This window comes from Lontra canadensis, unplaced genomic scaffold (genome assembly GCF_010015895.1).
Source record: "Lontra canadensis isolate GAN:19392208 unplaced genomic scaffold, GSC_riverotter_1.0 scaffold141, whole genome shotgun sequence".
Classification (NCBI taxonomy): Eukaryota; Metazoa; Chordata; class Mammalia; order Carnivora; family Mustelidae; genus Lontra; species Lontra canadensis.
In genome coordinates, this window is record NW_022631135.1 from 1,008,759 (window position 1) to 1,023,940 (window position 15,182).

The 15,182-nt window shown below is 42.3% G+C and overlaps 1 protein-coding gene across 19 annotated transcripts in view; it reads right to left on the minus strand.

Annotated features, from left to right (window-relative positions):
* Nucleotides 1–15,182, minus strand: part of EPB41L2 (erythrocyte membrane protein band 4.1 like 2) — a 218,621-nt gene that overhangs the window by 69,959 nt on the left and 133,480 nt on the right. For all 19 annotated transcript variants that reach the window (XM_032843482.1, XM_032843481.1, XM_032843479.1 and 16 more), the window contains one exon: nt 2,345–2,387. In XM_032843482.1, the coding sequence (XP_032699373.1) occupies nt 2,345–2,387 (43 nt within the window). The remainder of the gene's footprint in view (nt 1–2,344; nt 2,388–15,182) is intronic.

A 15,182-nucleotide genomic window follows, 5' to 3' on the forward strand; every position in this document is an offset into this window, starting at 1 on the left:
AAGTAACAAAGTATAAGAGCAGCTGGGGGAGCCTAAAACTAAGCAGTTCTTTGGTCCATTTTGACACGAGCAGAGGTAAAGGCAACAGCTAAAACAATCTCCTCAGCCTCCTTTCCCCATAGGAACAGCCCAGGATTCCATTTAGAGAACCAGCTCCAACCATCCAAAAAAGCCAAATGCTATTTGTTACTGTTATTCCTCTTGCCAAACCACAGGGGCAAAGGTCCTGAAATAACTCTAAAAAAACTTCACAAATAATCAAAACACAAGACCATGATTCATAATCAGCAAGAGTCTTACCTCCCCAAAACGAGGACTTTCCAGGACTCTCAAACGAGCAACACAAAAACATACTCAACAAAATGCCAAAACCAGACCATGCCAGAGGAGGAGATGGCCAAGGGTGGGGGGTGGGCTACGAGAGAGACCAGGATGCCCTGTAGGGCTTCTGGGGAGGAAACAAGTCAATGGAACATCAATCACATTTCAGAGGTTATCCTGTTCTCGCTATGGTGTGGGTCACTTACTTGGCAGGTCTGGTTTCAGATAAAGCCAAAGAACCAAGCATCCGTACCTTTTTGAATTCATGTACTCTGCAGACCTAGAACAACCATACATAAGACAAAGGAAACATTCCAAGGCTCTCCTTTCTTCCATAATGTCAGCATAACGCTTATGTGTCTAACTACTCCTTTTCTTTTCTTCCCCCTTTTCCATGATGAACCAAGCATAAATGGATAAAGGAAGAGAGAGGGTTGGGAAGGGCTGCTGGAAAGCCAGGAGTAATAACAGTCAGTGTGACCGACCATCCCAGTCTGCTCGGGATTGTTGGTGTTTCAGCACTAAAAGTCCTACATCCCGAGAAACCCCCGTCCTGGATGAATTAGGAAAGTCATTCTATTCAACGATATCTTCTTTAAAAAGGAAGAGAAAGAGGAGTCTACAAGGAGAAGAAATGGGAAAATAAGGTTTATGCTCAGAATTTTAAAAGGAAGCAGAGGCGCCTGGGTGGCTCAGTGGGTTGAGCCGCTGCCTTCGGCTCGGGTCATGATCTCAGGGTCCTGGGATCGAGTCCCGCGTCGGGCTCTCTGCTCAGCAGGGAGCCTGCTCCCTCCTCTCTCTCCGCTTGCCTCTCTGTCTACTTGTGATCTCTCTCTGTCAAATAAATGAATAAAATCTTTAAAAAAATAATAAAATAAAATAAAAATAAAAGGAAGCAGAGAAGAAACGATAGGCAAACTACCAAAAAGATTAAGGATTTCAGGGAGAAAGAAAAAGAAATGAAGAAAACAGCCATGGAGGCCCTAACATGAGACAGAAGGTGGACGGTAAGGGACAGAAGAGAAGCATACAGATTCATTACAGTGTGTTGATGTTGGAAATAATCAATCAGCAGAGCATGAAACCAACAGCGCAAAGTGTGTCGCGCAGGCCGGAGCTCAGAGCAATGGTTCCTCCCTGGACAGCTCCGGGGCCCACAGTCTAGAAGGGCTGGTGAGAACGGAGTTCTCCTTTCTAAAAATTTCAGCTCTTCATGGCTCCCTACCTTTTCTATTTGGTCATTCACCCACACTGAAGTAAATTGAGTATCCGGATCCCAAGCAGAGAGTTTTCTGGAGCAATGACATTTCCTGGCACAGATATCCTAAGACCGGCCATGGGCAAGGCCACATGCAGAGGCAGACCCGCTGAAGGAGCGGTGGCTGGTGAGGGGACACAGCTCAAGTCACTTCGGAAGTCTACCATGAAAGCAAAGGGGAAATGCAACAGGACGGACTAGAAACCCAGATGCAAAGAGCATGCAGAGTGGTCCTGGACAGTGGAACAAAGAGTAGAGAAGGTGGTCGTCACAGAGGACTGAAGAGATGGTGTGCCCAGCCTTTCCTGCCCTGGAGTCTGCGCTCCAGTACATTGAGGAGCCATGTGTCTACGCCTCTGGGGCCAGAGACAAGACTATTAATTAAACCAATTACACACTTCCAAAACAAAGTAGACAAAGCCATCATAATTCATTGCCTAGAGAAGACTTTATATCAACAGTGAAAGTTACACAAAGCAGCTCTTCATTCTTTTCCCAGAAAAAAGGTCAGATATTACTTCAGAGTGGTAGACATTATGAGGGAATATTTAGGACTAGGAGTCTAGAACCTCCTGACCAGAATAGTCGTTAAGCCATGTATCAAATAAAGTCATGATTCTACAAAAATACTGTTAGTATCCTTAGCTTCCTTTATGATATAAATGCACAAATCACTAGTATTCCAGTCAACATTCCTATGAACTTCATTAAAGATAGAAATAGATGTAAAGATGAAGTAAGATGTAAGATTATTTAAATACTCACTTCGCAGTTGTCTCTTTATTTCTTTTGCAGGATCTAGCCAGTTCTACAGGAGGAGGGAGGGAAAAAGGTTAATTAAGCCATAAAACATATTTCAGAGTCCAAAAATGGAACAGTTTACAGTTCACATACTTAAGTGTAAACATAAATTCTTATTCTAAGCAGCTTTCACCAATTAGCATTCCACTGAGCTAAGTATTGATTTGTTTTTGAATATGTGTGTGTGTGTGTGTGTGTGTGTGTGTGTGTGTGTGTGTTATAGATAAAACACTGAAACACTTTTAAGGTGGGTCTCTTGGGCCTCATTTTCTTGCATCTGAAAGCAAACGTCTATCCAAATGATGAGACACAATATACCTACATGTAGTCCTTATTCTGTAACAGAACTGCCAACAGTCAGTCCCAGTGGGCACTGAAATGAGAGCTGAGGCAAGGACAATAATTGGCTCTTCAAAGTATATACACCCCAATCCGACACAATTATCTCAACTACTGAAAACTACACTTTCTTTTTCCCTGCAACTATACAATGCTCTGGAGAAATACTGTCAGGCTGGAGCTGGTCGTGTCCTTCCTGTTCTTCATGTAACATCTTTTTTAAACTTCACGCCAAGTGGGAAGCCAAATCATAAGGCACTCCCTTTCACTTCCCCCTTTCTATGCTTTGAGAAAGGTTCTAAGAAACCACTATATCTTTTAAAAAAAATTTTTTTTTGGACTACGTGGTTTCAAACCACCTAAAGGACATTAAACGTTTATCTCTCCAAGATAACAGCAAAAGACCCAACCAAAAAAATTATTTATATTTCATTTTTTGTCTATATATTATTTACTTCCCCTGCCCTCCTCAAGTCAAATCTCTCAAAGTTCACCTTACTTTATCTTCATTAACTCAGAACAAATATATTTTTTAAGATACAATATACCAACTGAAATAGTTAAGGTCCAGACAATGTGGAAGACATTTGAGACACAGTCAAAACTCCACATATAACTTTTTTGACTCCTCCAAAGCTTAACTACTATAGCCTCCCGTTAATCAGAAGGCTTACCCCAAAAACATAAGTCAATTAATGCATACTTATATATGTTATACACTGTATTCTTATAATAAAGAGAAAAGAAAGTGTTAAGAAAATCATGAGCAATTACAGAACTGTCCTGTATTTATTGAAAGAATCTGTGCATAAATGGACCCATACCACTCAAATACTCACTTCACAGTTGTCTCTTTATTAATGACCCCATGGTATTCAAGGGTCAACTATAATTGGCTTTACAATAAATAAGTTTCATTTATTCTAAAAGCATCCCAAATAACATAACATCTGTGCTTAAACAGAATTTTCTTCAGCTATATAAAGCAAATAATTAAGATGTTTGTCGTTAGGCAGAAAATAACAGCCTACTGTCTTAACAATCCTATTGAACTGGAACAACAGAACATTAACTCCCATTATTAAAAAGTGGTAAGAGGCGGCTTTGAAAACAAAGTGGGTTTTACTACACTGCTCACGGCTTGAGCTCAGGACAGCAAGGACCCAAGGTGTGCATGCTCTGTTTTAAAACTGGTGATATCCAAACGTCTCAATAAAGAACTACCAGAGCTTGGCTGAGTTTCATATTACTGGTGTCCCAGCTGCACGGCCCATCGACGCGGAGGGTCAGTGGGACGCTCCCATGGTACCTCCAGTGCTAAGTTGGGGAGCAGCTCGAATTCTCCCCTTAGGAAAGAGCCTGGCATTCAGTTTCCTTGCTCTGCAGCTGCTGTCTCCCCAGAACAGCTGGCCCACAAATGGCCGGGTGTGAGGAGGGTACACAGGAAAGAGAAAAACACACCATTCAGTCTCTAGCCCAGACAGGGAGAAGCTGGGGAAGAGGCGAAGGAGGGTCCGATGTGTTATGGCCTTTCATCCAAGGAAGCAACAACCACAGTAAGGAAACTGAATCAGCGACAACGGCTCGTCAACTGAAAGGGAGGGGGGACCCTCAAAACATGAACACAGAGAGAGCATGAAGGGAAACGACTTCCCTGGTCTCCCAACAACTCAGACAGACCCTTCCAGGTCTCACTCTGTGACAGGTGCTACAGATGCCTGCCGCAGAAGGCGGAGGACAATGGCGGGAGCAGCGTCATCTTCTGGGACCCCAAGGTATAGCCCTGTGTCCCCGTCACTTGGCACCTTTCATTCTCACCTGCAGCCCCAATCCCTTGTACAAAGTCCCTGCAGGGTTTCTGCACAGCACAGAGAGTGTGAAAGAGCTCTACAGACCCGGGAGGATGAGTGAGAAGTTTCCTCGCACCAGCCAGCCAAATTCAGACGCGGTGTCATTCTCATGGCCCCTTCCCACAGTATGGCCAGCCAGAATACTGGAAGACTGAAGTGGCTTCTCTCCCTTTCTTCAGACCCCAACCCACACACGAAGTGGGCTGAGTTTACTGATGTGACCCAACAGTGGCAGCAGAAAGGACTCCGGCCACCTGCCGACTGGTTTTCCCTTTGCTGAGCACGCTCACTTCCCCAACACTCCCCGTGGAGTCAGGAGGTCTCCCCCACCCTCACACAACTCTGCAGGGGTGATCAGAGACCCCATTACCTGTATCCTCCACAGCACTCAGCAGCTTTAGGCAACCATCAAGTACTAAATTAATAGCTGTTGACTGTTATCTGCCCACTGCCATGCTCTGGTCCTCTTAAAAGACCAAAGTTAGAGTACTTTTATTACAGTGGCTATTATTTAAATAATTAGCTCTGGTGAGTACCAAGATCCTGAGTGGGATAGAATTTTATCGTCTAGGATCATAAACTCATACGTCAAAAGGCAAAAAAAGACAATGTGACCTTTAAAAGAAATAGAAGTCTATTATCTGCATTATCAATTACAAATTAATAACATATATATAACATACAAGTATATAACAAATAAATATTTAACAAGTAAAAATAAATTTCTTGATTTTGACACTTGAAGAGCACTAGATGGATCAAGAAGCAGACACAGAACGAAGGAAAAAGGCATCCGAGAAGGACATTAATGCATGCGGGTATATGCGTGTGCATATAGGGACACACACATGGAAACAGACACACACACACAAACACACACACACAACACACACCATGAGAGATTATGGTGCAAAATTCCAATTCTTTTAAAAATTTGGCCACTACATTTATAGACTTTGGAATGAGAGCTACACGGAGTCCAATTCTGGCTTTCACCAACTCTGTGACCTTGGGCTCATTCTTTGGCTTCCTTAAGCCTCAATTTGCTCAATTCTAGGTGAGGATCACAAAATGTACCTCACAGGCTAGTTCTTTTCAATCATTCCTTCAAATGCCTCCTGAAAAGTAAGTACAAATGCAAAGTACTTTACCCAGTGCCTTTAACAGATGGGCTTTTTTGCAATGATAAACTGGCCTATCACCTTTGGATATATATCATTTCTTCACACAATTTTGTATTTCCAAAGCTGATATGCTAAAGAAGTTCTATATTAAAGAAATTTTTATACGAATATTTTTACCCACAAAAAATAGTAAGTCAGACACACTATCTACATTGGCCAGATGAAATAAAAATCAGACCCCTTTTCTTTGTAGAAAACTGTCTGGATAATGTCAGCCCTTTAAGCTGTCGGACTATAGGGAAGAACCTTCCTGGAAACAAAGGCAACACAATAAACAGTACAATCCCTTTCACGAAAATAATTACCAGTATCCCTAGTCCATACGTTTCTATGCACCTGTTTAAGTATTATCTAGCTAAGCTCTACTAAGTTTTTGTCTGATAAGAATCCATCTGGCAAATTTGTTAAAAAGACAGTTTTCCCCATGGCCCACCTGAAACGTTCTCCAGGGAAAGGGCCTGAGAATCTGTATTTTAAGTGACAGTTTCAGGCAATTCATAATCGGGCCAAATGGGGGGGATTTTTCTCAGTGTTTCCCAAACCTTAAGGTACAAGCAACAAGGCAAAACTTTTTAAGAAAGAGCTAAAATCCACACCAGATTTCAACCAGATTTCAATACAATTTATCTTGGCTTCTTAGAAATAAAAGTATTTTGGCAGCTACACTTAAGGGCAGAGACAGTAATTCACTCCATTTGGTAGCCTTCTCCTCACCTTCCCCCTTTTTACTACCACGCTGTACCGAACGTATGAACTCAACCCATATTTATTTTCTGAATGAACATCAGGTAAACCAAGGAATAAATAAAAACTACAAGGAATCCTATCATAGGCTTCCAACAGAAGTAAACCGAAATTAAAATGGGGTCCTAGAATCCAGAGTTATTGAATCATCTAAGAACATGAAACTGGAAGACTATGAATCAGTTGGGGGAACAAAATGATACATCCTTACTTTCACTAACCTCTAAGAAATTTAGCATTTTACCATCAATTATTATGAATGCAGGAGAAAAAACCTGGTTAATTTTAGCAGTACTCTTAGCTGTCCCACTACAGTTGCTGCAGATCTTGAAATCTCTCTTAAGCTAATCGATATTTCTAAATGACTGTAGGGATTAGATGCTGGTGACTATCCCAAATTTAATGAGTATTTGGGGAATGTAATTTATTGGCTTCCTTTATAGGCCTGTGTACTTTTATTATACAGTTAAAACACTGTTCTGAGAAGCACCCCATCGAACTCACTAAAACTGCCAAGGGAATAAATGACACACAAAAAAAGTTAAAAACCAAACACAAACCTGCCTTACAAGTTTGCAGAAATCTAAGGACCAAACAAGTATCTATACACATATTTCTTTTGGGACTGAAGTGCTTCTGTCAGTTAGAGAGGCTCTGCTCCCCTATTCCTGATCACTACAAATTTGAAGGTAAAACAGTCGTGGTTAGCCAAGTCTCCTCTACGACATTTCTAATATCCATTACCAGAAAAAAGGGTTAAATAAAGGTGATTTTCAATTATCCTCTAACATCAAAAACATCTACAAAAAGATAAACCCTTGATTATGAATTGTTACATATAGATTCATAAGACGCTGGTGTTAGGAAAAACCTGAGAGACAATTTGGTCTAAACGTCCACACATAACGTGTATGGCCTCACTCTTACCTAAGTGTCCCTGGCTGTTGGCACACATCTGGAACCATGAGCCACTTGGGCTTATCAGGGCCCCCTACTCCCTTGGCTTTTGTAACACTCCAAACTTCTACAATTGTGTCACCTCAAAAGAATATTTGATCCCCCTACTCGGTGCCTCTCAAGCCTTAAAGGTTTACCTGAGTCCCCTGAAGACCTGGTCAAAACACAGATTATGACTCCTATGTCCACCGTAAGGACCTGGAATTTTCCCTTCTAACAAATTCTAGGTAGTGCCTATGCTGGGGTTCCCTGGACCATCCTTTGAGCAGTATGGCCACAGATGGCTTTTAATGTATTTTCCCAAAAGTTGAAGGGAGAGAGACATTTTCGAGTCCTTTAACTGGCTTGACAGCTAGATACCCAACCTTCGCTGGCTAAATATTCTATTGCTGACAACCTGCCGCAGAAAGCCCAGCAGATCACTGCCTTCCACATTCCTACGTATAAGTGTGTCGTTGAACTCCACCACATCACACTAACTAGCTGTATCCAATAATGTCAAGCTCCATAGTCTTTATTCTGCCAAGGTGCTAACCACTTCCACCGGACAAAGAGGAGAGGCCAAGCCCATCTACCAGCGGCAGCCCATTCATGGTCCGGATGGGCTGCTGCCTGGGTGGCAGGCCACTGCACAAAGCAGACCTAGATATGGAACCAGGACACCATCACAACACCTACCTCCAAATTCCTCCCCCCCACAACCCACTGCCAGAAATGTCCATCTCACCCGTTTCCCTTTAAGGCTGGATGCTAAGACCCCAGAGTTAGAAGTTTTTTCGAAATGCTTAACTGTGCCTTTCTCATTCACTTGTGGTGCTTCTCAGTCTGGCTAGGTCTGAGACATTGAATTCACCCAACCCTATATTATCGAATGTTAAAAGTGTTAAGTTTGCCTAAAATCTGCAATTTCCCTTAAGAATTTATAGCGCTGAAGCAGATCCCCTTTATTATACCTTTGCCTAAATGAGGTCTAACAGAACACTGCCCTAATGCTGATGTTAGCTGAAAAGTTATAGGCTTTCTGTGTTACAGCAAAATGTTCACTATGGGGTTGCCTGGGTGGCTCAGTGGGTTAAGCCTCTGCCTTCAGCTCAGGTCATGATCTCAGGGTCCTGGGATCGAGTCCCGCATGGGGCTCTCTGCTAGGCAGGGAGCCTGCTTCCTCCTCCCTCTCTCTCTCTCTGCTTGCCTCTCCGCCTACTTGTGATCTCTCTCTGTCAAATAAATAAAATCTTTAAAAAAAAAAAATGTTCACTATGCATCTGGGAGAACATGATTCAACCTTCTGCCTTTGGATTAGAAGTTGCCACTGGACTGAATATAGAATTTTATTAAAGAATAATTTATATATGACAGAGTTTAATATTTGTGGTTTTAGCTTGAGTTTCTGGAGGGAAATGGTCACGCTATCAGACAAACACTTTAATCGACTTTCATAAAGTTAGCTGTGGATAACAACTACACTTGTAACAAACTCCACTTTCAATATGGCTTGAAGCAAAATAACATAATCCCTGGGCCAGGTGCCAAACTCTATTAACATCAAAAATTCAAGACAATATTTTTCCCTTTAAAGAGAGTCCAAAACCCTTAATGATGGTTCCAGTTAGACATGAATACAAGAACTGTATGGACTCAAAATTCCATTTATAAATGAGTAACATGTCACTTGATTCCACATATTTTTAATGGCATTTTCCACAGTAAAGTTTACATAAAACTTCTCAAGAGACATTAAAAAGTTCTAACAGTAATAATGATAGATTTTCATACTTAAGAGTAAATTGAAAGCTTCCAACCCAAGATCTCAACCAGGAGACACAGTACTACACTAAAAGCGAAGGGAAGTTTAGATTTTCTCTCCATGGAAAATTTTCATACAAATAACTATGGGTTTACCTCACCTTCAGTTTATGTTGAAATAAGGGACTGAAACTTCTATAAATACGGATAACATCCAGCATGAAGCAAGCAGCTTAAATTCCTGTACCATACAGTATCCTATTGTTGAAATTGCATGGGTTTCAAGCTCAACAGGACTGATTAGGCTAAGTTGATACAATGGAAATGATATTCTGTGGAAAAATTAGGACACCATTCAAATCTATATTAGAAAAATAAGAGTTTTTTTGCCTAGACATCTTGAGGACTGAATTTTGTTTACATCAGTGACAACAAATAAAAAATTATGCAAAAGTTATGAAAGCATGTCAGATTATACATGAAAAATATACTGTCAATTACATGTGAGCATTCATGTTCTGACAAGTCTGCATCTCAGAAAGGACCCCCCCGCCGTTTATTCCCTCCATGTCATATGATTAAAGCCTAGATAACAAAGCCTGTGCCTAACTGTATGGGCATTTTCATCTCCTGTGTCACAAGAGAAACTACAAGGTAAAATAAGGAATTAGGAGTTCCTTTTCAAACATTTGCACTTTTCATCAGTGAGGATCCTATATAGAACCCCTCTCCAAATTGAACTTTACCCTAATACTCTCTGCCTCAAGGACCTGAGCTTCTCCTGAACTCCAGCCATCCCCTCTTGAAGTCCTATCATCACACAGAGTTCACCTCGTTAGACTTCATCATCCTACTCTCAGGTACAACCCCTTCCTCTCCTAATTTTCTACCCATTTATTTTCACTGCAGCTGCTCTTAGCTTCTTTGGACTTTCATCTCTTGGCCCCCACCATTTTCTCCCAAATCATTATCCCATTTCAGCTTCAGCTATGTTCCCTCCCGGGTCCCCGTGAATAATCAGCTAGATTACCATTCCAGCGGCAGCTCCCATTTTCTAGCTCATCCGTTGATCTTACCATAATCACTGCCAACTGGGAACCCCCACGATACTCCACTTCTCCATTACTACTCCCAGGGTGCAGAGGGCACACACCAATATATTCTGCTGCCATCACTACTGTATGAGCTCCAATCTCGGCTGCACTGTCGACAGCAATCCACATACTTGTTCTTAGTCGCCTGCCTCTCTGGGTCCCCAGTGCTACCCCCTCGTCACTCTTAGCAGAGGGTTCAGAGATCTGAGCCCACATTTCACTTGACACAGACTTACTTCCAGCTGCACCACTCCTGGGCTTACTGCTTGCAGACTTAGGGGATGAAGCTGATCATTTTACTCAAGACTTACCCTCTTCTTGACTTCAGAGTCCTATATCATCATCCCTTTCCTCTCTCTCCAACCTTACCCTTTCCTCAGGCATCCCCACAGCCAAAGCCGAAGTTCTTTCCATCCAAGCAAATTTGTCAACCCCCCAAATCCTTAGCAAATGTGCTGTACTGTCCTATATAATAGCCAGCAGTCACAAGAGAATACTTAAATTTAAACTTGTACTATTGAATAAAATTTCACTTCACTTCCTCAGTCACACCAGCCATATTTCAAGGTATCAATAGCCATCTGTAGTTCGTGGCTGCCATACTAGACAGAGCACGTCTAGAACATCTCAGCATCATGAAGTTCTACTGGACGGTGCCAGCCTCTATTCTCTTGTCTCATTCTCCCACCTGACCTCTCCTCATAACCAAATTTTCTTAAATATCTCACATTCTTTTTTTTTTTTTTTGAAGATTTTATTTACTTATTTGAGAGCGAGAGAGTAAGCATGAACATGGGCTGGGAGGAGTGAGGAGGGACCAGAGAGAGAGGGAGAAGCAGACTCCCTGCTGAGCAGGGAGCCTGATATGGGGCTCGATCCCAGGATCCCCGGATCATGACTAAGGCAGGCGCTTAACCAACTGGGCCAGGCAGGTGTCCCATCCCACTCTCATCTTCAGTATACTGTTAACGTTCCTCAGCCCTCACCTACCACTTCCTGATCCCCAAACATCATGTAGCCAACACCCTACCGGTATTTCCAACTTAGCAAAATGAAAATGGGATTTTATTTCCGCCCCCGGCCCCAAACTGCTGCTCCTCTTCCTCCAAAGTCCCTTTGTAAAAAAAAAAAGTCTCCAACAAGCTTCCCAGCAACCAAGCACCAAATGTGGGACTTTTTCTGCCAACCCCTCCATCGCCCTCATGCCACAGAGATGGTGGGCCACAAAGTCATCTACAGACATTCCCTACTCAGTATCTCTGTCTCTTCATCTTTCCTCCTTATGTCATGCCCTAGTTTCCATCACCTCTGGTCTAGACAACTGACCTTCCTACCTCTGGTCTCAGTCCCCTATAATCTCCCTCCAAACCATCAACAGGTTACTCTTCCTGAAATGCAAACTATGTCACTTTCTAAATACCCTTCTTATCAGGATAAAAGTCCTTAGCACAAGATACAAGACCTTCCAAAAAAATGTTCTTTGCCTAGCTTTCCCAGGATCATCAGGATTCCCCACAAGGCACCCGAAATCTACCCATGATGTAAGTTAAATTCTGTGCTTGGAGTGCCTGGGTGGCTCAGCTGGTTAAGCAACTGCCTTTGGCTCAGGTCATGATCCTGGGGTCCTGGGATCAAGTCCTACATCATGCTTCTCCCTCTCATTCTGACAGTCCCCCTGCTTGTGCTCTCCTACTTTCTGTCAAATAAATAAATAAAATCTTTTTAAAAAATTAAAAAAAATAATAAACACTGTGCTTGCTGAGGAAACACAGCTTCAAGACAAGTACCCAGCTCCTCCTTCCAACTTGCCAGTTGCTCCAGGTCCCTCCTGTACAGAGACTCGGGAGCTACCGCACCCTCCAGCCCCATCAAACAGCCAGAAATTCCTCATGCACACTGTCCTTGTTCACACTGGAGCTATTCCTTTTCTTCCGGGCAGAATGTCCCTTTTCTGCCCCCGTCCAGTATATTGGTCAAAATTCTCAATTTCTAGGACAGAATGTTATTTCTAACCTGCTAATATCACTTCTAAAATTTGTAGGTTTGCCAGTATACAATAATATAAAATTTTCAGACCCTTGTCAAGCTAATAAAACTTGCAAGTGTCCCCTAGCTAGGCATTAACAAATGTCCAGCTGATATTTAGGACAGGGAATATTAAATTGTGTCATTGAACTGAGATTACTAGAAACCTATGTACTCGGATAATATTAGCCTGACTGTTATGGTCAGGTTTGTGTCCCCCCTAAAATTTCTATGCTGAAATCCTAATGTCCAATGTGATGGTGTTAAGAGGTGGGGCCTTTGGGGGTAACTGGATCATGAGAGTGGAACCCTCATGATCGGGATTAGCACCCCTTACAAAAGCCACTCCATAGAACTCGTTTATCCTTTCCACCATGTGAGGACACAGCAAGAAGACACGGTCTGTAAATCCAGAAGTAGATCCTCACCAGATACCAAATATGCTGGCACCCTGATCTCGAACTTCCTCGCCTTCAGAAACGTGAAAGATTTGTTTTGATACGCCACCCGGTCTGATATTTTGTTATAGCAACCCAAATGGACTAAGAAACTGACCAAAAAGTTTATCTATTTTCTGTACCCAAATGTGTGAGGGATAAGGTTATACCCCACCTACTTAACACAGCCCATAACACAACGTCCTTCAGTACCCCATATATAAACAGCGATACCACTATTTTTAAACTGGGAAGAATGAATCATGGCATAGCCAGTGAGCCTAAGTGGTGGGGTGGGTGGGTACATATATGGGTGCATGTGTGGCGTTAACAGTAAGAAAGACTAGAAAGCAGAAAAATAGGATTCCTAGTTGGAAATTCGTCCCACAGCTAATTCTGACAAGAAGGAAAAAGTTCTTTGGGGCACCTCAGTGGTACAGTCCATTAAGCATTTGACTCTTGGTTTTACCTCAGATCATGATCTCAGGGTCATGAGATGGAGCCCCATATCGGGCTCCACACTGAGCTTGCAGTTTGCTTGTGATTCCCTCTCCCTCTGCCCCTCCTGCACAAGCTCTTGGGCGCTCTCTCTCACTCTCCCTCTCTGTAAAAAATAAGTAAGTCTAAAAAGGGGGGAAAAAGGGATGTTGCTTTAGAGAAGCACTGGCATGGAATCTCACAATCAGTACCGGTAAGTCAAGTCGTCCCTTAAATTTATTGACACCATTACAGAAACATCAACTGGAAAACTCATATTGGGAACACAGTACGTAATACTTTCCACCAACCCATATATGAAGTCTTGCAGGATGTTTTTAGGATTTCATAAGATGAAAAATCCCTCTAAGGCAAGACGACATTCTTCCATTTTTCCAGTCAGGATAGCTATAAAATAGTGTACCCATTTTTATGCCTTAACTGACAAAGTTAAGAACGGTTATGTTTTCTATTTTTTTTCCTTCCTAGTTTACCTGGTTTTGAATCTTACCTTCAATTTTTTACTGCCTCGGTGGCCTTGGGTGAATTATTTAACTGCTCTATGCCTCAGCTCAAAGTGAGCTTAACCAACTTTTTAGGGTTGTAGGAGACAACATGTGTGAAGTCATAGAACCCTGCCTGGTGCATTGTGAGAATCCCGGAACGATTGGCTATTAATAGTCATGTTTCTTTTGTTTAGACATGGAGCTCAAAATTCACAACCCTGAGATCAAGAGCTGAGCTGAGACAGGAGTCAGATGTTTAACTAAATGAGCCACCCTGACCCCCATTCGGAATATTTTTTATGTCACTTTCTAATTCTAAAATGAAGTTATAAATAAGTATGCCTAACTTGGAGCCTCAATATAAATAGGATATTCCCGTCCAGAAATAAAACCACCACACTGAACTCTGGAGTTTCACCTGGAGAATTTCTTCCATGCCAGAAGCCACTTTAAAAAAAAAAAAAAAAGAGAGAGAGGTGGGGAGACACAGAGAGAGAGAGAGAGGAAGAGAGAGAATCTTAAGCAGGCTCCACACCCTGCACAGAGTCTGATGTGGGGCTCAATGTCACAACCCTGAGACCATGACCTGAGTCAAAATTAAGAGTCAATGCTTACTTGACTGAGCCACCCAGGCAATACTAGCACTCATTCTTTAAAATACATATAAAATTTACTTGTTCTTCTACAAGTTGTTATCTGAACTAAAGTCAACATGTCTTGAAATGACACTCATGATATACCCTACCATCCCCCTAACTAGGCCCTCCCCAACTCACTAAATGGGATCTCCATTCATCCAAAAATCTAGGCCTTACTGGTGTTATGTCATCGGATTGCTTTTACCTCCTTCCTCAATCTCTCTTAAATTCATTATCTGACTAGGGCAATCTGGGTGGCTCTTGATGAAGCATCTGACTCTTGGTTTGGGCTCAGGTCACGATCTCAGGGTCCTGGGATCGAGGCCCATGTTAGGCTCCCCACTCTGCAGGGAGTCTGCTTGTCTCCCTCTGCTCACTCTGTCTCTCTCTCTCTCAAAGAAATAAATAAATCCTAAAAAGAAATTCTTTACTTGTCTTTTGCTACCACAACTTCAACTGAGGCCATGTCCTCCTTTTGGTGAGCAGTGCTGTTCAACCCCCTCTCATCCCACCCCCCGGTAGCCCAAGCCCACCCACTTTAGGTCTCTCCTTCCTCAAGCAGCATTCGCTCTTAGCTGTCCTCACCATTAATACCCTCTCCTATAGAGCGGTAACCAAATTTTGATAACCATATAGCTTAGTTTTTCACTGTTTCCTCAGCTGGAGCATAGTGGGGACATCCGTGAAGACAGTCTTTGTCTTAACTATTTACTGCTGGATTCATAGTAGTACACTGGTTTGCATGCAGGGAATTTTTTTTATTTATTTATTTATTTTTTAAAGATTTCATTTATTTGACAGAGAGAGA